Source organism: Pimephales promelas, chromosome 17, assembly GCF_988280905.1.
Source record: "Pimephales promelas chromosome 17, fPimPro1.hap1.1, whole genome shotgun sequence".
In the NCBI taxonomy this organism is placed as follows: Eukaryota; Metazoa; Chordata; class Actinopteri; order Cypriniformes; family Leuciscidae; genus Pimephales; species Pimephales promelas.
The window spans coordinates 1,065,263-1,089,635 of NC_142785.1; the positions used below are offsets into that span (position 1 = coordinate 1,065,263).

At 38.4% G+C, this 24,373-nt stretch overlaps 1 protein-coding gene across 2 annotated transcripts in view; it reads right to left on the reverse strand.

Moving 5' to 3' along the window:
• The window catches only part of radil2b (Ras association and DIL domains 2b), a 35,329-nt gene extending 10,956 nt beyond the window's left edge, over positions 1-24,373 (reverse strand). The window contains exons 1-8 of one of the 2 annotated variants that reach the window (XM_089121747.1): positions 23,996-24,373; positions 21,019-21,303; positions 18,967-19,199; positions 17,087-17,379; positions 11,582-12,826; positions 10,298-10,335; positions 10,033-10,193; positions 8,216-8,328 (exon numbers count right to left, since the gene is read on the reverse strand). In XM_089121747.1, the coding sequence (XP_088977873.1) occupies positions 8,216-8,328; positions 10,033-10,193; positions 10,298-10,335; positions 11,582-12,826; positions 17,087-17,379; positions 18,967-19,199; positions 21,019-21,303; positions 23,996-24,084 (2,457 nt within the window). In that variant the 5' untranslated portion in view covers positions 24,085-24,373. The remainder of the gene's footprint in view (positions 1-8,215; positions 8,329-10,032; positions 10,194-10,297; positions 10,336-11,581; positions 12,827-17,086; positions 17,380-18,966; positions 19,200-21,018; positions 21,304-23,995) is intronic. The other variant, XM_039653781.2, reaches the window with a different exon arrangement.

The window sequence follows — 24,373 nt, forward strand, 5'->3', positions numbered from 1 at the left end:
AATTAATAGGTAATTATCATTGCCATTTAAGTGAAATTACTGAACTTAAATATACAAGCTTGATAAAAATTATCATTCTAGAAGAAAATTTCAAATGGCACTTAGAGGCTTTTGCATCTGAACTCTTCATATATATATATGTACCACATACACTGTAAAAAAATATAAATTAACATAAATTAAGTAACCTGGTTGCCTTAAAATTCTAAGTTCAATGAACTGGAAAAAGTGAGTTAATACAATTAAGTAGATTAATTTAACCATCAGAAACTCAAAATAATACGTTATCTGAACTAAATAAATTATTATAAAGTTGATTTGACCAAAGAAAATATGTTGTGATAACAAATCTTGAAAATATTTTTTTACTTGAGTATACTTCATTAACAAGTTTTCTATACAAATGTTATTAAGTTGTGCCAACTAAAAATGAACACACTACTTTACTTGGAAATTTTAGGGCAATCAGTTTCCGCACTTTTTCTTAGTAAAGTCAACTTATTACATTTTATAGTAAGATTAGGGTTTGGTTTGGGTTAGTTGCATGTAATTATGCATCATTTATAGTTATAACTACTGTAACTAACATGGACACTGTCAAATAAAGTGTTTTTGACGATTCTTGTTTTTTTAATGGAATATTGCAGTGATTTTCATAAATGATTTATCGGTGTACGTCACTATTGTGTTAATAATGTTGAATCAGGATCAGTGCATCTCTTCTCTGATGATGTGGGCGGGGCTTTAACCTGTCACTCACATGAGATCAGCCAATACCAAACCACAACCAGCCAATCAACTCCCCACAGACACAATCAAGCCCCGCCCACATGTGTTCTCGTTCCTGAAGCGTTTCACTCGCACAACTTCATGAGGACTTTAAAGACAAGATAATCCATAGAGTTCTTATCAGAAAGAAGACGAGAGAACTTCCTCAAACCCAACAAACACGAGCTCTCTCAGTGTCCGCCATGATCTCATACGATCTCGCTTCTTCGTCATCTTCTGCTCCTCCTCATCATCAGAGGGTCAGGGTCACGGACCCAAAGACCGAACAACGACACGCTTTCTTTCTTTCCGTCTCGCATCCTTCCTCCTGCTAACCCTTTCACGACCCTAAACGACTCTAATACAGATGCTGGGTGTCTACCATAGTGAAAATATATTCCCTTTTTAACTATATTTGTTACTATCTTTAAATATATTAAAATTATATTAGCATCATACTTATACCTATTTTCACAATGCAACTTTTAACACACTTTAAAATAATTGTACATTATATATATATTTTAGAAAAATATACTTGAAATTAAAATTCTGTTTATTTTTTAAAAGTGTATTTATTTGCACTTTATTTAAAATATATTTTAGGTATATTTTTAACTGTGTGCTGGAAATTATCATTGTAACAAAGCATTGAAAGTATACTTTCAAAATACATTATGTATATTGTACAAAGTATTATTAGTGTATTAATGTGCATTTGTTATTAAAGACAAATTGTGCAATTTGTAGCATTTGGAATAAGCCAAATGTCTTACTGAGCATATACGTTTTACTCAAAAGTACACTAAATACACTTAAAGTGATGCTTTACTACAATTTAATTACAACTGCAATATACTTAGCACAAAATGAGTTGTTCAACTTATGTACTAATCATTAACACACTTTAAGTTTACTGATAAAGTGTGGCTGTAAGTACAAGTAAAACATTAGTATATCGTGCAAAAGTTCATTTATTTCAGTAATTCAACTTAAAAGCTGAAACTAATATATTATATAGACTCATTACATGCAAAGTGAGATATTTCAAGCCTTTATTTGTTATAATTCTGATGATTATTGATTACAGATATGAAAACCCCAAATTCAAAATTAGAATATTGTGAAAAGGTTTTCATATCTGTAATCCATAATCATCAACATTATATCAAATAAAGGCTTGAAATATCTCACTTTGCATGTAATGAGTCTATATAATATATTAGTTTCAGCTTTTAACTGAATTACTTTTGCACGATATTCTAATTTTCCGAGTTTCACCTGTATAGCATTTTTAGTATTCTCCTATATCAGGGTGGATGAGGATGAAACACACGTGTCCGTCACACACCTCTGTCTCTATCAACACTTCACACTCCAGCAATAAGCATGCGAGCTGATCTCCAGCTGGCGGTGGGAGTGATATAGAGTTGGAGAATCCCTGAAAGAGTCCAGTATGAGGCGCACACACACAAACACAATGCTGGTTTTGTTCAGAGTAATGTTGTGCAGACAGACAGCCGAGTCCGGGCGGCACACGTGTAGACTCGCGTCTCACACACGGACACCGTCTTGGCAGTCGCTGTGAGTTTAGAAAGTATTCCCCCAAAACCATAAAGTGGAAAAAGTGAGGCGTACAACACAAACCGGGAACTAAAACTGAACCTTTAAAGTGGTGATATTGTCATTTCACTGATCAGTTCACTTTATATTACAAGGTTAGTTCACTTTAACGTGAACATTACCTCATTGTTTACTCATGTTGTTGTCAAACTCATTTTAAGTTGAGGGCCGCATGGGAAAAAATGTAACCGAATTACCTTTTTAAAACCTTACAAGTAGCCTATATTCATAACAAGAACACACTGCTTTGTGACAACATTTTTACAGTGAAAAGACTCATTTTTGAAATAATATTTCATTATTTTTTATTAGGAATGCGCCGGATATAATTTTTCATGGATGAATCCAATACCAGTTTAGTTTAAAGTCTCTTGATCTCTTGATTTTTGATCACTAAAATGACACATTTAAATGTTTTATCCTTGAGATTTTTTCATGCCTTAAAGGAGTAGTTCACTTTTAAAAAAACTTTTACTTAAATTTACTCGCCCCCATGTCATCCAAGATGTCCATGTCTTTCTTTCTTCAGTCGAAATGAAATTAAGGTTTTTGATGAAAACATTCCAGGATTTTCTCCATATAATGGACTTCAATGGGGTCCAAACGGTTCAAGGTCCAAAAGACAGTTTCAGTGCGAACTACAAACTGTTCAAAGGGCTTTAAACGATTCCAGACGATGAATAAGGGTCTTATCAAGCGAAACGATCGCTCATTTAAAAATAAAATAACAAAGTTTAAGTTTTATAAGCTCTGTTCTGTGATGCGCGTTCGTGACTCTCCTGTTCGAACTCGTTCATCAAAATGAACAAATCTTTTTTCGAGTCATTTGGTTCATTCAACGAATGAAATGAACGAGTTGACTAGGGAAAAGATTCGTTCATTTTGATGAACGAGTTCAAACAGGAGAGTCACGCAGAACAGAGCAAGGCGAGCATTTGAGCTTAGAAAACTTAAACTTTGTTATTTATTTATTAAATGAGCGATCGTTTCGCTTGATAAGACCCTTATTCATTGTCTGGTGTCGTTTAAAGCCCTTTGAACAGTTTGTAGTTCGCACTGAAACTGTCTTTTGGACCTTGAACCGTTTGGTCCCCATTGAAGTCCATTATATGGAGAAAATCCTGGAATGTTTTCATCAAAAACCTTAAATTCTTTTCGACTGAAGAAAGAAAGACATGGACATCTTGGATGACATGGGGGCGAGTAAATTATCAGCAAAAGCTTTTTTAAAAGTGAACTTCTTTAAAATATCTTGAATGTAACTCGACACCCTTGCCTCATTTAGTATGCACGGTTCTATGAATATGCAAATGAGCCCCGCCTCCACTCACTCACTCACTCACTCAGAGATCCTCTGGTTGACAATCACACGTTGATCTGATTGGTTACAAGGTCGTTTGTGATGTCAGAAACAGTGTCCTTGATTGCAACTAAATGAACTGATATTCCTTTACATTTAGAAAGATTTTTAAAACTAAATCGTTATATCGTTACCCTAATTTTTAAATAATAGTTTAAACAATGGCTCATGAAAATACATTTTTAAGTTAAATGTAATATTTAATCGCATCTTCCATCTTTTCCCTCGTCACTGACAATATTCTCTAAAGCTGATTCAAATATGATGCATATATTCAAACATCCCATCCAGCTGAAAACATTTCTCTTCATCATAAAAGTGAATATTTTTATTTTGCGGGAATCACCAACTCAACTCTATGCAGCTGTTTCCTCAGCGAGATACAATCACACAGAACACAGAGCCTGTTATTGCAGTCGTCAAACATCAGTTTGCTTTCCAACCCGTCGTGTTTGTTTTTGATTCAGTTTTCCTATTGAAAATATTGAGCTCATAATGGAGGCCTGGCACTGGGCAAGCACAGAAAAGCACATTTTGCCAAGCTTGGAAAGTATAAAATGTCATTTACAGAGGAGTGGATGCAGTGCAAACCACAGTCTAATCATTTCCACTCTCAACATAAATGAACATTAATAAAAACATTTCTCAGGCTCAAAATGCTCAGAAGAAAAAGGAAAATTCCCACGACTAACTTTGTGATTTACTTTACTGAATGCTAAATGTGATTATCTTTACAATGAATAGAAATTAGCCAAGGATAAGGTTAATTTACTAAATAAATACAAATGTTACCATCATTATGGGGGTTAAAGGAGTAGTTTACTTTTTAAAAAACTTTGCTGATAATTTACTCTCCCCCATGTCATCCAAGATGTCCATGTCTTTCTTTCTTCAGTCGAAAAGAAATTAAGGTTTTTGATGAAAACGATCCAGGATTTTCTCCATATAATGGACTTCAATGGGAACCAACTGGTTAAAGGACCAAAAGACAGTTTCAGTGCAAACTACATCATCAAAATGAACTAATCTTTTCCAGAGTCAACTTGTTCATTTCGTTCACTGAATGAAACAAATGACACGAAAAAAGATTCGTTCATTTTGATGAACAGGAGAGTCACGAACGCGCATCACAGAACAGAGCAAGGCGAGCATTTGAGCTCATAAAACTTAAACTTTGTTATTTATTTATTAAATGAGTGATCGTTTCGCTTGATAAGACCCTTATTCATCGTCTGGAGTCGTTTAAAGCCCTTTGAACAGTTTGTAGTTTGCTCTGAAACTGTCTTTTGGACCTTGAACCGTTTGGACCCCATTGAAGTCCATTAAATGGAGAAAATCATCAAAAACCTTAATTTCTTTTCGACTGAAGAAAGAAAGACATGGACATCTTGGATGACATGGGGGCGAGTAAATTATCAGCAAAAGTTTTTTTAAAGTGAACTACTCCTTTAATATTCAAACATAAACAATAAGCATATGTTTGCATTAAACATACGTATGTTGGCCAGAAATATGGTTCACATTCCAATAAACCCAACGGTCTGTTTCCACAGAGAAGCACGGCCCGTTGGACGCTGTTTTGCACTAAATCAAATCACAGCCATTCAAAGAGTCTCTGGAACAAAGATGAATTATAATTTCCTAAAGGGCGAGACGTTTGAGGATTTTCCCAAGCAGAATACAAATCAATCCTAAATCCCGGCTTTGCCAAATTACGTCTGAACACTGAAGGAGAGTCTGTGAGAAACCAGCTTGTGGATGCATTTCATCATGTTAGGGCTTTAGCTCAAGGGTTTATATATGGACACGATCATTTACAAGTCTGGGGTCGGTAAGGTTTTAAATTGCTCACCGAGGCTGCGTTTATTTGATCAAAAATACAGGTAAATATTACTATACTGTTTTGAATATACAGTAAAGTGTAATTAATTTCTATGATCGAAGCATCATTACTCCAGTCTTCAGTGTCACATGATCCTTCAGAAATCACTCTCATATGATGATCAAGACACATTATATGATTATTATCAGTGTTGATAACAGTTGCTGCTTCATAGTTGTGTGATATGTTATTTTTCAGGATTCTTTGATGAATAGAAAATCCACAAAACCACAAATTGTGTTGCATTATAAATGTCTTATTATCACTTTTTGAGTGATTTAATGTGTCCTTGCTGAATATAAAAGTGTTTCTTTCTTTTACTGACCCTAAAGCTTTTGAACAGCATTGTATCGAGTTTTGCAGATAAATCTGAATTTCTTTAAAATCCCGCTGTGGTGAAAATCCAGCTTTTAATGTTGTTTATGTGTCAATTTTAATCTGCTTTAACACACACATGTGTGTGCGTTGATAAGTGGACAGCATTGCTGAGTATTTCCTCCTTAAAACTGCAGTGAACCAAAGACAGTCTCAAAAACACGCAATATTTTACTATTTAGTTTTTAAATCAGGTAGAATGTATTATTCAATGACTCACTTTAATAAAGACACTTGTTTCACATTACTGAATGAATCAGCATTTTGAACGATTCTCTTGAATGAATGACTCAATGACTCACTCTTAAATCCTTCACTTGTTTCATTACTGGATGAATCAGTGTTTTTGAATGAATCTCTTGAATGAATAAGTCAATGACTGACTCATAAAGACTTCACTTGTTTCATTACTGGACGAATCAGTGTTTTTGAATGAATCTCTTGAATGAACGAGTCAATGACTGACTCATAAAGACTTCACTTGTTTCGTTACTGGACGAATCAGTGTTATTGAACGACTCTCTTGAATGAACGAGTCAATGACTGACTCATAAAGACTTCACTTGTTTCGTTACTGGATGAATCAGTGTTATTGAACGACTCTCTTGAATGAATTATTTAATGACTTGCTCATAAAGACTTCACTTGTTTCATTACTGGACGAATCAGAGTTTTTGAATTAATCTCTTGAATGAATGATTCAATGGGTCACTCATAAAGACTTCACTTGTTTCATTACTGGACGAATCAGTGTTTTTGAATGAATCTCTTGAATGAACGAGTCAATGACTGACTCATAAAGACTTCACTTGTTTCGTTACTAAATGAATCAGCGTTTTTGAACGAATCTCTTGAATGAATGATTCAATTACACATTTTTCGCAGTCACTTGTCGCCACCTACTGGTGTAACGATCTAACTGATACAATCTTTATTTGAAGCATCAAGTTTACTTTCAAAAGGTGATTTACTCTATTTTGATGTCTACCGTAGACGTCAGTGTGTGTATATGAACAATAAACACTTCTTGAACAATAAACACTTCCCAGCACTTCTGTGATAATCTGAATACAGTGGGGTCTAAAAGTCTGAGACCATTCGTGAAATAGATATGAAGATCTCACACATGTTTGATACACTAGATTCATTCATATCCAGAAGCCAAGAAGGTTCATCGAGGTCACACACAAGCAAGACATCTGGAAGCGCTTGAGATCGATTCTGTGTTCAACCACATTCACAAGGCCAGTGTTTTTCTAGGCCTGCTAACCTGACTTCCTGATAATGAGTTATTCATCACAGACAGCCACACTGAAACATGCTTACAGCGCTCTTTTGCCTAAAGATAGAGTCGGATTATTGTTCTTATGTACAATCTGTGTAATACCATCCAGTTGATTATATGTGACAAACACTTTTGTGGTGTAATCAAAGATGGTGACTCTATTTTCACCGCATTGACATTAAGGACAGAATCCACTCAAACCTGCATGAAATTACAACTCACCCTATCTATTTTCTAAACGCATATTGTAGATCTTAATGTGAACAATTCATCCGCACATGTTACGTATTGTTTTTTAATTTACCTTATAAAATTTTATCAAAATCTGATCGTCTAGTTAGCTTAAAATCCTCCTGTAGTCAGTCATTTTATCACTTAAAACTCATCTTTGATCACCAAAATAACATATTTAAACGTTTTTTTCCTTGAAAATAATTCTTAGTGTCTTAAAATATCTTGAATGTAACTCGACACCCTTGCCTCATTTAGTATGCGTTGTTCTATGAATATGCTGATGAGCCCCTCCTCCACTCACTCAGATATCCACTGGTTGACGATCACACGTTGATCTGATTGGTTACAAGGTGGTTTGTGACGTCAGAAACACCAGCGATTTTAAAGCGTGTTTTTGAGACTGTCTTTGGTTTAAAGGAGGAAATACTCAGCAATGCTGTCCACTTATTACAACTTAGGTGTGTGTTAAAGCAGAATAAAAACACCACATAGACACATAAACAACAAGAAACACTGGGTTTTCAACACTGGGGGACTTTAACAGGTTAAATAAAATGGATAGTTCACTCAAAACAACATGGACCCCATTGACTTCCATTGTATGGACAAAAAAACAGATTTTGAAAAAATGATGACAGAATAATCAATTTTGGTTGAACTGTCTCTTTAAGAATGAAGATGTCCTGACCTTGGTGAGGTAATAGACACACTGCTGGAAGGTGAACATCAGAACTTCCTCCAGAACCGTCATGGCCTCTTCGCTGGCGGGCCGCACCGACGAAAGCCGAAGCTCCAGAACCGCTAAAACACACCCAGACATGCAAACCACTGAATCTGAACCGACACATCACATCATTCCAGCGCTGTCAATCAATAAAAAAAAACTCGATTAATCACACATTTATTTGTGATTAATCACGACTAAAAACATGTTTATGTTTTTAACTTATTTTATAATTTAATCATTTCACAGTTAATCACCAAATTTATGTAGAAACAACATAAACACAGTTTAATACTTGTTTAATGGGATCTTTTTATGAATGAAGGCCAGCATTACTGATATTACTTAATACAGTCTCAATGAAAGATTTTCCCTCCCACTTTTAAACTTTAATACAGTCCCTCCAGAAAAACGTGATTATGCGATCGCATGATTTGGTGCATAATCAGCCAAAGTCCGCATATTTATGCGAGGGGCGCATTTTTAAAATACGCCACACTTTCGGTGCATAAATTGCCGTTTTACGGGAGGTTGCATGATTTCATAATCCTCAAAATTTCATTGGAAAAAAGTTACATATATCTGAGTAGAAAATTAAAAAATGTTGCGTTTACTTCACACCAGAGCAGCCGTTTCCCCCTGTGGCCATGGGAACGTTATGAATTGACGTAACCTGTTGCCATGGGAACGTTATGAAGTACACGTAACCTGTTGCCATGGGAATGTTATAAAGTGACGTAACCTGTTGCCATGGGAACGTTATGAAGTTCACATAACCTGTTGCCATGGGAACGTTATGAAGTGACGTAACCTGTTGCCATGGGAACGTTATGAAGTGACGTAACCTGTTGCCATGGGAATGTTATGAAGTGACGTAACCTGTTGCCATGGTAACGTTATGAAGTGACGTAACCTGTTGCCATGGGAATGTTATGAAGTGACGTAACCTGTTGCCATGGGAATGTTATGAAGTGACGTAACCTGTTGCCATGGGAACGTTATGAAGTGACGTAACCTGTTGCCATGGGAATGTTATGAAGTGACGTAACCTGTTGCCATGGGAATGTTATGAAGTGACGTAACCTGTTGCCATGGGAACGTTATGAAGTACACGTAACTTGTTGCCATGGGAATGTTATAAAGAGACGTAACCTGTTGCCATGGGAACGTTATGACGTGACGTAACCTGTTGCCATGGGAACGTTATGAAGTGACGTAACCTGTTGCCATTGGAATGTTATGAAGTGACGTAACCTGTTGCCATGGGAATGTTATGAAGTGACGTAATTACACCACGTGAACATCAACTTTATTTTTTATATTTTATTTATTAATTTTCACAGAAGTTGTAGCATATTCCTTTTGTAAAGCTACAGAACTTTGTTTGACTCAATAAGTTTGATGTGTTTATTAAGGTCTGAAATAAAACAAGATATTGAAATATTCCAGCACTTTCTGTGATGTATATGCTTCATAAGTAATAAGAAAGGACTCTTTACATTAAGGCAGGAGTCTAGTGAGGACAGGGTTTTGGAGGATAACTTTTTTTCTCTTTTTCATCAAACAATTTTTGCAAGTTCCCGCAATTTCATCGTATAAAATTGCATAAATATCCCGCATATTCAAGAATTTTTGCCTGCAACAATCACAAAAAAACTCTGTGTTTTTCTGGAAGGACTGTTAATAATAGCCTTTCAACATTCTCTCAGTGTGTGTGTGTGTGTCACCTAACAGACACATCACATTATTCACATAAGAACGCATTTGATTTTGAACTTTACCAATGCAGTCTTCCTCCTCCTCCTCCTCCTCCTGAGAGATGCCATGCAGAAGACGAGGAAGATCCTGGTGGATGAAGTGAAGGATCTCGGTGGAGTTGGCCATCCACAGGACCAGCGGCTCCAGACCCCGGATCAGCCGGTCCTCTGCTTCTGAATCACGTCTGCTCGAGCCAGGAAAAGCTGCTTTTAATGCAAGCTGTGCCTGAGATATTGCATTTTAATTCTTCTGGTTATGAATTGATGAGAAACAAGATCCTGCTCTTACATTTTAGACTGCAACGCTGCAAGATCTTTCGCCTTTTCCTGTATTAAGGTTTAAAAGATACACACAACACAACAACATTTTATAGTGTGACGAATCTTGCATTTCACTGCATCTTTTCATTAAAAGGTGAAACTCGAAAAATTAGAATATGATGCAAAAGTGCATTTATGTCAGTAATTTAACTTAAAAGATGAAACTAATATATTATATAGACTCATTACATAAAAAGTGAGATATTTCAAGCCTTTATTTGTTATAATGTTGATGATTATGGCTTATAGCTTATGAAAACACCAAATTCAAATTAGAATATTGTGAAAAGGTTTTCATATCTGTAAATAAATGAACTTCCACGATTTAAATATTTTTGAGTTTCACCTGTAAAACGTGAGAAAACAATTCATAAAAGTTGTTTAAAAATTATATAAATGTACGAGGTGGCGAGGGTGGCTTTTTTTTTTTACTCACACAATATTGACACAAGTTAAAGGGTTAGTTGACCCAAAAATGAAAATTCTGTTGTTCCAACCCCGTCAGACCTTCGTTCATCTTCAGAACACAAATTAAGATATTTAAGATATTAAGATCACTCCTGCATACTAGTCCATAGGCTTCTTGAGGGACTGGCTCTTGATGTCCTCGAAAAGGCATTAAAGACATCGTTAAAATAGTCCAAGTGACTACAGGGGCTCAATCTTAACTTTATCAAACGACGAGAACACTTTTTGTGCGCAAAAACAAACAAAAATAACGACTTTATTTCAACTATTCACTTCCTTCTCCATGAGCCTGTAGCGTAGTGTGATTGCGTAGAGCTACGTCACACGTAGGCTCACTATTGGCCGACGCTGGTCATGTGTGTGATGCGTGTGACGTACAATAACAGAAGCTTACGCTATTAAACTAGTAACCTGACTCGCGCAGAGGGAGAAATAAACCAATAGTTGAAATAAAGTCCTTATTTTTGTTTGTTTTTGCGAACAAAAAATATTCTCGTCGTTTGATAAAGTTAAGATTGAGCCCCTGTAGTCACTTGGACTATTTTAACGATGTCTTTAATGACTTTTCGAGGACATCAAGTGTCATTCCCTCAAGAAGCCTATGGACTGTATGCAGGAGCGATCTTAATATCTTAAATATCTTAATTTGTGTTGCGAAGATGAACGAAGGTCTTACGGGGTTGGAACAACATGAGGGTGAGTAAATACTGACAGAATTTTCATTTTTGGGTGAACTAACCCTTTAAGTTAAATTAAGTAAGTTGAAATGACTGGACAGACTGACCCACACGAGCGTCTGAAGCTGATTGGCTGTGTGTAACAGGAGTCTTCGGAGGGCCGGCATTGAGAAGTGATTGACGGATTGCTGGAAACACAAACACAGCAGGAACGCAGCGCTCAGTTTGTGTGTGTGTTTATCCTGATCCACCGTGGAGAAGATCTCCTGCAGGACCCGGGATTCGTGCTCGACATCGTACGGCAGAGCCAGTTCTGCTCCCTCAGCGTCTCTGAAGCCTCGAGGCCTTCTGGGTTTCGCTGACAGCACACACACTTGACAGAGAGTTGGGTGTTCAGAAGTCGGGTCTTTATACATGAAGAGGTAATGATGTCCCAGACCGATGACGTCTCCCGAGCGCAGCTCCACCTCCTGACGGACAGCCGATCCGTTCCTCGTCACTCCGGCTCCGGCGAGCGGCTTCAGAAGTGTCACATGTTTCAGGAGCGTCTCGGGTTTCACATCGAGGGGTTTCGGGAGCGTCTCGGGTTTCATGTCGAGGGGTTTCAGGAGCGTCTCGGGTTTCACATCGAGGGGTTTCGGGAGCGTCTCGGGTTTCATGTCGAGGGGTTTCACATCGAGGGGTTTCGGGAGCGTCTCGGGTTTCAAGTCGAGGGGTTTCGGGAGCGTCTCGGGTTTCAAGTCGAGGGGTTTCGGGAGCGTCTCGGGTTTCACGTCGAGGGGTTTCGGGAGCATCTCGGGTTTCAGGAGCGTCTCGGGTTTCATGTCGAGGGGTTTCGGGAGCGTCTCGGGTTTCAAGTCGAGGGGTTTCGGTAGCGTCTCGGGTTTCAAGTCGAGGGGTTTCGGGAGCGTCTCGGGTTTCACGTCGAGGGGTTTCGGGAGCATCTCGGGTTTCAGGAGCGTCTCGGGTTTCATGTCGAGGGGTTTCGGGAGCGTCTCGGGTTTCACGTCGAGGGGTTTCAGGAGCGTCTCGGGTTTCAGGAGCGTCTCGGGTTTCACATCGAGGGGTTTCAGGAGCGTCTCGGGTTTCACGTCGAGGGGTTTCAGGAGCGTCTCGGGTTTCACATCGAGGGGTTTCGGGAGTGTCTCGGGTTTCACGTCAAGGGGTTTCAGGAGCGTCTCGGGTTTCAGGAGCGTCTCGGGTTTCAAGTCGAGGCGTCGGACGAGACAGTGGCGAGGAAGCAGATCCGGAGCCCAGAGATCCAGGCGTTGTGATTCGCTGTCGCACTCGGTCGGATCGACACGCCGTCCGAACACTGAGCTGCTGTTGATCAGGGGATAGATGACAAAATCCTGAGGAGACAAGGAAATACATTAGGCTTCAAGAAAGGGCATTCAACCGAGACCGCATTACTGTCCGTCACAGAAGCCCTGCGGATCGCAAAAGCTGCTTCCAAATCATCAGTTCTTATTCTCCTGGACCTGTCTGCTGCCTTCGACACGGTGAACCATCTCATCACTGGGTATCACTGGAACCTCCACTGGTTTGAGTCTATCTCACAGGTAGGTCCTTCAGGGTCGAATGGAGAGGTGAGGTATCCAAAGCACATCAACAGTCCACAGGGGTTCCCCAGGGTTCAGTGCTTGGACCGCTCCTCTTCTCCATTTACACCACATCACTGGGTCCCATCATACAGGCACATGGTTTCTCTTACCATTGCTATGCTGATGACACCCAGATCTACCTCTCACTTCAACCAAATGATCCCACAGTTGCTGCACGCATCTCAAGCTTTCTGGCAGACATCTCGGCATGGATGAAGGAACATCTGCAGCTCAACCTGGCTAAGACTGAGCTTCTCGTCCTCCCCGCCAATCCGCCTCTACAGCACGACTTAAATTCTTCCTCAATCACCCCATCAAGGTCAGTCAGAAATCTTGGAGTGATCTTTGATGACCAGCTGACCTTCTCAGACCACATTACAAAGCAATGCAATGCACAACATCAGGAAGATCAGGCCTTTCCTAACTGAACATGCAACACAACTTCTTGTCCAGGCCCTGGTTATTTCTAGGCTTGATTGCTACAATGCTCTTCTGGCTGGACTTCCATCATGCGCTATTATAGTGCGTTCACAACGGGCGCGAATAGCGCGCTTGACCACTTTGTGTTAAAATAAAAAGTTTGAAACGAAATTTACGCGCGACTCGCGCGTCAAAGCCGGAACCCGTTGACGGCCATCTTTGTTTATGTTGATCGAGCATTCATCGAGAGATTTACCGCACTGTATTTTCTCTGGAGAGCTAGAACAGCGGCGTGGGGATCATCGTCGCCGTATTTGTGTCCACCGGACCCTTCAGAGGCGAACCGTTTGGCTAGTTTCACCATTTGCTCGGTCAGCGCTACTTCCGCCTGTCCCATGGCCATTTTGATGACCTGTTGTCCCGCATCGAAGCGAGGATCACCCTCACCCTCATCCATCTAATCTTTCATTTGTTTTGATGATAAATAGAGCCAGCTTCCAAAAGTTATTAACCTGTCCTGTGATTTTTTTTCTCTCTCATGTCCAGATACGAACTTATGCACATATGTTGATTGTCTTTACATCATAATACTATTTCATATAATCTAGATATGGAATGAATAACATTCAATACAAAATGAACATGTCTCGTATATAGAAATAATGTTTTAAGTGATAAAATATTTGCTTTGTTGTGCATAATCCCACCATGCATTTAGTCATATTACAAAATAATTTATTGAAGCATCCAGACACTTCACCACGTGAGCAAGCAGCTAGGCTCCTGATTGGTTCACTGATGCCGGTTGGATGTACAATATCCCGCTTATTGCATGGTTAATTGCCACATAAGTAAATATTTAGACACAAAATATTGATTTGATTCTTAATATTTTATTAGGTCTTCAAACACAAAGCTTCGCGGAAAAAGCAGTTGCTAGCGGCGCAAGTTCAAACTAGATGAACATTTAAGAGATAAGAGATATCACACTTATTACAGCATTTCACCACATAAATAATTATGGGTATAAGATATATATTAAAGAAATCGTAATCGGCCTAGAAAATCGTAATCGGTGCATCTCTAATATATATTGATTTCAGATTAAACTGTTATAAAATCGTACATGTTTGTTTTCCTATAATCCAACCGTGAACAAAACAATAGTAAAAAAATGGCCGCCGCTGCGTTTGTGTAAAACAAGAGAGAGCGAGTCCACGATACTGGATGGCATACTTAAATAACTGCACTCAAAATGTTGATTGAGTTTTTAAATTTTATTAGCTCAACAAATGCAAAACTTCCACAAGGAAAAACTTTTCCTAGTGAGTGTGTATTATGTGTATAGCGCTGAGGACTTCAGTGACCCGGTGTGTTTCTGCTCTCAGCGGCTGTTATCGGGGAATAATATACGATTGACCAATCAGAATCAAGTATTCCACAGAGCTGTGTATTAAATATACTTAATATGTCAACATGTTGTCATTTAAGCCAAATGTGCTTTTTTAAATGCAGATACATTTTAAGATTTTTAGTGCACATTCAATACAATAAAAGGAATGCGTCTAAAGAGTTTCCTCCGGTTGAAAAGGTCATTTGAGGTAAAAAGTAAAAACTGGTTTCAGTGAAGTTAAAAATATAACTTTTAGATGGTTTGACAAATTTGTGTGTGAGAGTGTAAATATGAGTCCGTATACACAGATAATCTGTCAGGAAATGTGTTCAGTCTCTGGACGCATCACTTCCTGTCCAACACTGGGCCTGTTTTTACATACGTTGTCATTTTTCATGCCATTTATCCTCTGTTTGGCACATTCTGTTATTTTCCAGTGGAATCGAAGGGATATGGGATCACTCTTTTCCACGGCGCATTGACGTCACCTGTGTTGTATTATGCCGTTTAAAGGGAGTGTCTCATTTTGATGGTAAGATTGTAAAATCTGATCAGTGACTGAATTATGATCCTAAAACAAAACAGAGTGAAAATCCCTGTAATTCTGTAGTTAACAGCCCAGATTTTGAAACTAACAGCATCAAACACGAAACTGAAGTTCATTTTGCTACTGAAGTTAAAATGATGGTTCCTGGGAAACTGCTGCGTGTAAGTTTCTGCAGTCGGGCTCTTTTTTATGGAAGCTTGTTTCCGCCACAGAATAAAACATTTTAAAAGATAATTGACCCTTTTTGCAAGTTTATATCTCACAATTCTGACTTTACGACTTAGTGTCACGCAACTGTGTAAAAAAATCTGAATTTTGAGATAAAACGTCGCAAGTACTTTTTTATTTTTAATTCTGTGGCAGAAACAAGCTTCCATACCGTGTGTGTCGCGTCAGACGAAACACAGTAAACGCTGTCGTGTTCTCTGGCGTGTGTATGGAGGGAATTACACCCAATCACTCTGATCACACACTTCGACTGCGGCGTTTCTGAAACGCCAAACTAACATTAGAGATGCTGCGATGCCATTGGTCCACTGGTTACGCCAGTTATCCAATCACAGCTGACGCTGAGGGTTTTGTTGCGCATCAAAGGATTTATTCAGTATATCTGTTTCCGTCATAGTTTATGCGCATGTCTTCTAATTTGGGGGAAAAGTCAATTATGAATCATGATTTTATAATCTATGGATTTTAATTGATTCACAACTTTCAAATATCAATTATCGAGGCAGTTAAAGCTACACTTTATAACTTTTTTATGTTCTAAATTGAAAAAAAAATTAAACATACATTTAATCAGGTTAGAAAAAAAGGTAACACTTGACTTGAAGGGGTGTGCATAAGACTGACATGACACCTTTATAATCATGACACGACAGGGTTTATGGCAACTGCCATTAAGTGTCATTATGACATTTTTAATGCAAATATGGCATTGTTTGAGATGTCTTTGTTGTGACACCTTGACATAAACCAATCCATCATAACCTGTCAGTGTCTTTGTCATGACAACTGGACATTACCAAGACAACATAAATATGTCATAAACAGATTAATGATCAAACTTAAGAAAGCACTTAGCTTTATGGGTGAACATTACATTAAACTGTCATGTGGTTGGTTTTGACATTGGCTGTCATGAGGCGCATGATTTTACAGTGGCATGATTTACCACATGATTTTACAGTGGTATACGTTCAATTTGTCATTAACATGTTATTATAACGCCCTCATGACAGCCAATGTCAAAATCAAAATCAACCACATGACAGATTAATGTAACCAATAAAGCTAAAGTTTCTTAAGTTTAATAATTAATCTGCTATGTCATATTTATGACAGGTTTTGTCTTAGTACTATCAAGTTATCATGACAAAGACATCTAAAAAATGTCATATTTGCATTAAAAATGTCATAATTGAGTGAATGACACTTAATGACAGTTAAGCATGCATAAACCCTCCTTCATATTCATAACATGTGTCCTGTCCTAATTACGAAGGTCTTATGCACACCCCTTCGAGTCAAGTGTTACTGAAAAGAATAAAAGTAGATGGATGTAAACACAGCAATTGATAAAAATGGCATATCATTCCAGAGAAAGTGTGTGTTGGGCTGGAGGAGAGGACGAGGAAGTCTGTCCTACCTGTGTGTAACTGAAGCCCTGCAGAAGCAGAAAGTAGGGAAAATCCAGCGGTGGATGAATGGAAAACTGTGTGTCGTTGTCATCGCTGCTCTCCGTCTCCTCGCGCTCACCAGCGGGACAGTGTGTGTGTTTGTAGACCTCGGCCTCTGGATCCTCCGTGAGGTTTGTGTGAGCCTCGACTCTCAGGTTCGTCAGGCTGAGACTCTTAAACATATTGTGTTTTCCATCGTCCAGCCGGACCGATCGCCCACGGGAGCGAGTCTTCTGCAGCTTCCGTGCCTGTGCGTTTATGCCTGGAGAATGAGACATTGAAAGTATTAAAGTGCTGAAAATCCAGCTTTTGAAGTACTTAACTGTCACCGTCCCACAGGTGGGACGTTTGCCACTATATTTTTAAAACAATAATATCTTAGTAAATACCTTAAATAATATTGACAAACTATATATCATTTGAAAGCTTACAATCTCTAGTTTCCATATTTGGTGACTGATTTTTAAAATATATTACAGAGGAGCCATAATTTATCAATATAAAACAAGAATATTTTCATACTCATAAGGCGTGTTCAGACCTTTATTTTAAAATAACAGTAAACATGAAAAATCATGAAAAAATGGTAGATAACTCAGTTTGTTTTCATGCCAAAAGTTCAAAAGATAGAATCCATTCAATTATTTTGGAAAAAAAAGGTCTGAAAAGTTTGAAATATCAAGAAAAAAATAATAAATTCACCATTTGTGACGTGGCAGCTAGCTATGACTTACATGCGTGTTCTTTTTATGTGTTTCTTAGAGGTTCAATTCATATCAAAATCTGCCAAACTTCCCATGCTACTTCTGAATAGGATCTCTACTTCAGAAATTGTATGAAAATTGTGAAAATAATGGTTCATATCACTCAAAACACGAATGGAAATGCAGACGCCCTTATATGGGCAGTAATGGAGTCTGATTGTGCCCTAGTGAAAAAGTTTGGTACTGCGCTCAAACAAAATCTTACTGAAAGCTCATTTTTTGAGATATCAACCGAAAATTTGAAACACAACTTGTTCAGATTTTTGGCTTTGATTTTTCTGCCATTTTAGAGTAGCCCAGGTTTTGAAAATATATATTTTATGTAAAATATGAATAATTAATATTTTTGCATTGTACATTTCCATAAACTCAAACCTCTATAACTTTTTTTCTGTTTCACTTTCTTAATTTATTTCACTTCTACAAAAATCTGCCAAATGTCTTCTTTAAAACAAGACCAATCATATGTCTATATTCCAAAGCATTCTTGAATTACAACCATTTAAGTTCGAAATGTGCATTTTCATGTCTATTCAAAAAAAGGGGGGGTGACAGTTAACAGGTTAAATGTGTTTTAATCTGCTTTAACACACACACCATGTGTAAGTTGATAAGTGGACAGCATTGCTGAGTATTTCCTCCTTAAAACTGCAGTGAACCAAAGACAGTCTCAAAAACACGCTTTGAAGTGGAGGTGGGGCTCATTTGCATATTCATAGAACCACGTATACTAAATGAGGCGAGGGTGTCGAGTTACATTTAAGATATTTCAAGAAATATGTCATTTTTGGTGAGTTTTAATGGATAGAATTATTGACAACAGGGGGACTTTAAACATCATGTGTTTTAGAAGAAAAGGTTCTATGTGGATATAACAGTTCTCAACAAGGGGGTCTTATCAAACTTAATATCTTTTCACCACAAGATGGCACTATTCCAAAACTTTTTGAGTACCTTCAAGGCATCATGCCGAAGACACGCACCAATTTTCATTCCAATGCACCAATGCATTCGTAAAATATAGCATTTTAGTGGCCCAAAACACCAAATATCTTCAGTGCAGAAGTGATTATTGGGGGCTTTACCAGCGGTCACCGTGTCTTTGTCTTTAGAGTTGTTTTCTTCCACTGTAGCCTTGCGCTGGATCTCAAATCGGCGAGCGAAACCTTCTCTGGGCTTCCAGAGCGACTGCAGCAAGAGCGGCTTCTCATCGTCTCCAACCACACGAACACATTCAGTCCTCCAGCGCTGGTTCTCCACACAGCCGATCACGTCACACAACACATACTCATCAGATTCTTCTTTGCTCAGGGAGTATCTGAAACAATACAAACAGCAGAGCAGCTGATAGGACACACACACACACACACACTACTGTTGGGGTTCAGGGTTTAATGTGTCTGAAAGAGTCTCTTCTGCTCTCCAAGGCTGTGCTTATTTGTAAAATAATACAGTAAAAACAGTGAAATATTATTGCAGTGTGAAACAGATGTTTGTCACAGAATAAAACATTTTAAAGGATAATCGTGAGTTTTTATCTCACAATTAAAGAGTTTACATCTCGCAATTTTGACCTCAGAATTGCGAGACATAAAGTCAGAAGTCGCATGATCCTTCAGAAATCACTCTAATATGATGATTTGATGATCAAGAAACATTTATTATGTGGAAACCGTCATACGTTTTATTTTGCTGGATTCTTTGATGAATAGAAAGTTCAAAAGAACAGCATTTACTAAAATATAATCTTTCGTAACATTATAAATGTCTTTACTGTCACTTTTCGTCAATTTAATCCATCCTTGTTGAATAACAGTATTAATCTGATTCAAAAGACAAACAGACATTAAGATCTTGAAAAACACAGGCACTTTCGAACACATGTATTCTAGTTGTAGAATTAGGAAAGAACAGAGCAGTTTCTGTTTCAGATCCTGGGTCAGATGTAATAACCCAGTGTTTGGGTAGTTTTTGTGTTACCCAGATCCTGGGTCAGACGTAACAACCCAGTGTTTGGGTAGTTTTTGTGTAACCCAGATCCTGGGTCAGACGTAACAATCCAGTGTTTGGGTAGTTTTTGTGTAACCCAGATCCTGGGTCAGACGTAACAATCCAGTGTTTGGGTAGTTTTTGTGTAACCCAGATCCTGAGTCAGACGTATCAACCCAGTGTTTGGGTAGTTTTTGTGTTACCTAGATCCTGGGTCAGACATAACAACCCAGTGTCTGGGTAGTTTTTGTGTAACCCAGATCCTGGGTCAGACGTAACAACCCAGCGTTTGGGTAGTTTTTGTAACCCAGATCCTGGGTCAGACGTAACAACCCAGTGTTTGGGTAGTTTTTGTGTAACCCAGATCCTGGGTCAGACGTAACAATCCAGTGTTTGGGTAGTTTTTGTGTAACCCAGATCCTGGGTCAGACGTAACAATCCAGTGATTGGGTAGTTTTTGTGTTACCCAGATCCTGGGTCAGACGTAACAACCCAGCGTTTGGGTAGTTTTTGTAACCCAGATCCTGGGTCAGACGTAACAACCCAGTGTTTGGGTAGTTTTTGTGTAACCCAGATCCTGGGTCAGATGTAACAACCCAGTGTTTGGGTAGTTTTTGTGTAACCCAGATCCTGGGTCAGACGTAACAATCCAGTGTTTGGGTAGTTTTTGTGTAACCCAGATCCTGGGTCAGACGTAACAATCCAGTGATTGGGTAGTTTTTGTGTTACCCAGATCCTGGGTCAGACGTAACAACCCAGTGTTTGGGTAGTTTTTGTAACCCAGATCCTGGGTCAGACGTAACAATCCAGTGTTTGGGTAGTTTTTGTGTAACCCAGATCCTGGGTCAGACGTAACAACCCAGTGTTTGGGTAGTTTTTGTCTAACCCAGGGGCTCATTCTTCGTACGTCAGTAACTTAGCTGGTTTTGATTGTTGGTGATTTGCCATGATCTTGGATCGTTTGGTTCTTTGACGCTCATCCTGGACTTGCTGTCATAGCAACAGGTCCGTCAGCTTGTAACCCAACATGTGTTCGGTTGTACAATCCCAATATTGGGTTGTTTTTAACCCAGTGTTTTTTAGAGTGTGTGTGGCCCGGATCTGGGCCGACACTGTGTTGCCGTGTGGGTTCTGACTGCTGCACTCACCTGGAGAGAGCCTCTTTGACCAGCTCTTTGGCACTGGAGTGTGTCGTGGCCAGAACGCTCTTGTAATTCGCTCCTTCGCAAATCTCAGTGCCGAAGATCTTCAGGATGCCGGGAGCCGAGACCTGATTGGACAGTTCTGAGGGATCGTCCGTCACCTCAGCCGAGTCTCTACGAGGGCCGCGGCCGAACACAGCGGACAGACGCTGACGCCGGATCTTGTTCTTGGCCGGTTGTCGGATCCCGACGCTCTCTGTGGATCTGCCCGTGCCGCTGGATGAGCTCGACCTGGAGGAGGGAAGCAAACGGATCAACTCGATGCAAACCTGCACTGCTTTAAAGAAATGCACTTTTATGATGAAAAGATGGACAGATGCACTTTTATGATGGATAGATGCACTTTTATGATGGATAGATGAACTTTTATGATGGACAGATGCACTTTTATGATGGACAGATGCACTTTTATGATGGATAGATGCACTTTTATGATGGATAAATGCACTTTTATGATGGACAGATGCACTTTTATGATGGACAGATGCACTTTTATGATGGATAGATGAACTTTTATGATGGACAGATGCACTTTTATGATGGACAGATGCACTTTTATGATGGATAGATGCACTTTTATGATGGATAAATGCACTTTTATGATGGACAGATGCACTTTTATGATGGACAGATGCACTTTTATGATGGATAAATGCACTTTTATGATGGACAGATGCACTTTTATGATGTTCAGATGCACTTTTATGATGGACAGATGCACTTTTATGATGGACAGATGAACTTTTATGATGGACAGATGCACTTTTATGATGGACAGATGAACTTTTATGATGGACAGATGCACTTTTATGATGGATAGATACACTTTTATGATGGACAGATGCACTTTTATGATGGATAGATGAACTTTTATGATGGACAGATGCACTTTTATGATGGACAGATGCACTTTTATGATGGATAGATGCACTTTTATGATGGATAAATGCACTTTTATGATGGACAGATGCACTTTTATGATGGACAGATGCACTTTTATGATGGATAAATGCACTTTTATGATGGACAGATGCACTTTTATGATGTTCAGATGCACTTTTATGATGGACAGATGCACTTTTATGATGGACAGATGAACTTTTATGATGGACAGATGCACTTTTATGATGGACAGATGTACTTTTATGATGGACAGATGCACTTTTATGATGAACAGATGCACTTTTATGATGGATAAATGCACTTTTATGATGGATAAATGCACTTTTATGATGGACAGATGCACTTTTATGATGTTCAGATGCACTTTTATGATGGACAGATGCACTTTTATGATGGACAGATGAACTTTTATGATGGACAGATGAACTTTTATGATGGACAGATGAACTTTTATGATGGACAGATGCACTTTTATGATGGACAGATGTACTTTTATGATGGACAGATGCACTTTTATGATGAACAGATGCACTTTTATGATGTTCAGATGCACTTTTATGATGGACAGATGCACTTTTATGATGGACAGATGCACTTTTATGATGTTCAGATGCACTTTTATGATGGACAGATGCACTTTTATGATGGACAGATGAACTTTTATGATGGACAGATGAACTTTTATGATGGACAGATGCACTTTTATGATGGACAGATGTACTTTTATGATGGACAGATGCACTTTTATGATGAACAGATGCACTTTTATGATGGATAAATGCACTTTTATGACAGGCAATTTTAAGGATTTCAAGGATTATTAGGATTATTTGTCTTAAAGAACAATGTCATATACACCTATGATGACTTGAGGGTGAATAAAACATGGGCTAATTTTCATTTTTTGGTAAACAAATCCTTTAATCTGGCTGTCCATCAATAATGAATGGCAATGTGCAAATGCGCAGTTCCTCTAAATACCTTTATAATACTTTGAGAATTTTGTCTAAATCCTGTATTTCAGTAGCAGTGGCACAAAAGCTCCTTTTCATTGCGTCAGTATTACATGTGTGTTTATTCATCTTTTGGGCCCTAAATAAAATCTCTAACTTCACTATTATTTATTTGTTCTAAGGGAATAGTTGGTATTAGGGTGCCAATATAATTAATATATATCTGATTAAGCTTTGTAATATTATTGTGGGATGCTTGGAAATTTTTCAAGAAATGATATAGTATAATACTGTTCAATTTTTTCATATTTATGGATTCATGTATGATACCAGACACATTTCTGCTATATGACAAACTGAATTAAACAAACTTAAATCATACTTTTTTAATGAAGAACAATCATGAAAAATCCTTTCCACTACATCAGTGTCATATGTGGAATATGATGGTGCAATAACATTTTAAACAACTTGACTAGAAATGATGCACAATAAAATATACTAAACGACTAATAGTTAAGTCTTAAGTTCTTATTCACTGACGTTTTTCAAAGTTATAGTCAACTTTGTGTTTTGTGTAATATTCAGAATCACATAAATAATCAAAACAATAAACGAGTCATGTTTATTTCGTATATTGTTTAGAGCATAGCTTTTTAAAATATAATACATTTTTTTTTATTTTAAATATAGAAAGTCTGGTAAAATCATAAAAGGCATTTTTAAAATAATCAGAAGTAAGGTATAAAATGTTTACACGTGTGTGTGATCTTAATACGAAAAAAAAGTTTGTAAGAGGCCTAAAATCACACTCTAAAAAATGCTGGGTTGTTTTAACCCAATTTTGGGTCAATGACGAACCCCCCAAAAAACGTTGTGTTAAAAATGTGTAATAGAAAAATTCAACCCAACGACTGGTTTATCCATATTTTACCCCAAATTGGGTTAAAACAACCCAGTATATTTTTAGAGCATTGATTTGCTTTGATTACAGTATATATATTATATCAAAGGGATAGCTCATGAAAGACTAATCAGTCCTTTAATAACTTTATAAGTGAACTCACTGGACGGATCCATTACTGTGTTTCCTCCCGACCCGTGAGAGTCTCCTACGGGACGCGCTGGCCGGTAAACTTCGCTCGTGCCCGATCATCGTCCCGTCATCAGCTGTCTTCTAGTTAACGGGTCCGTTAGAATGACGTTCGCGCCCGAGTTGCGCGCGCATCATATGAACCGGCCAACAGTATTCCAGAGGCGATATGAACTCTTCACTCTTCAGCGCAACACTGAGCGAGTTTCTATAGTTCTGCTTCTCAAACACGCAGATCTGATCATCTGTCTACGTAGGCAGCACTTGTGGGCATCACGGGCGCGTTCCCGGGGAAAAATGCTGCGCGCGCCTGTGATGCCCACAGCACTCATGATGTCTAGTAGGCTTTTTA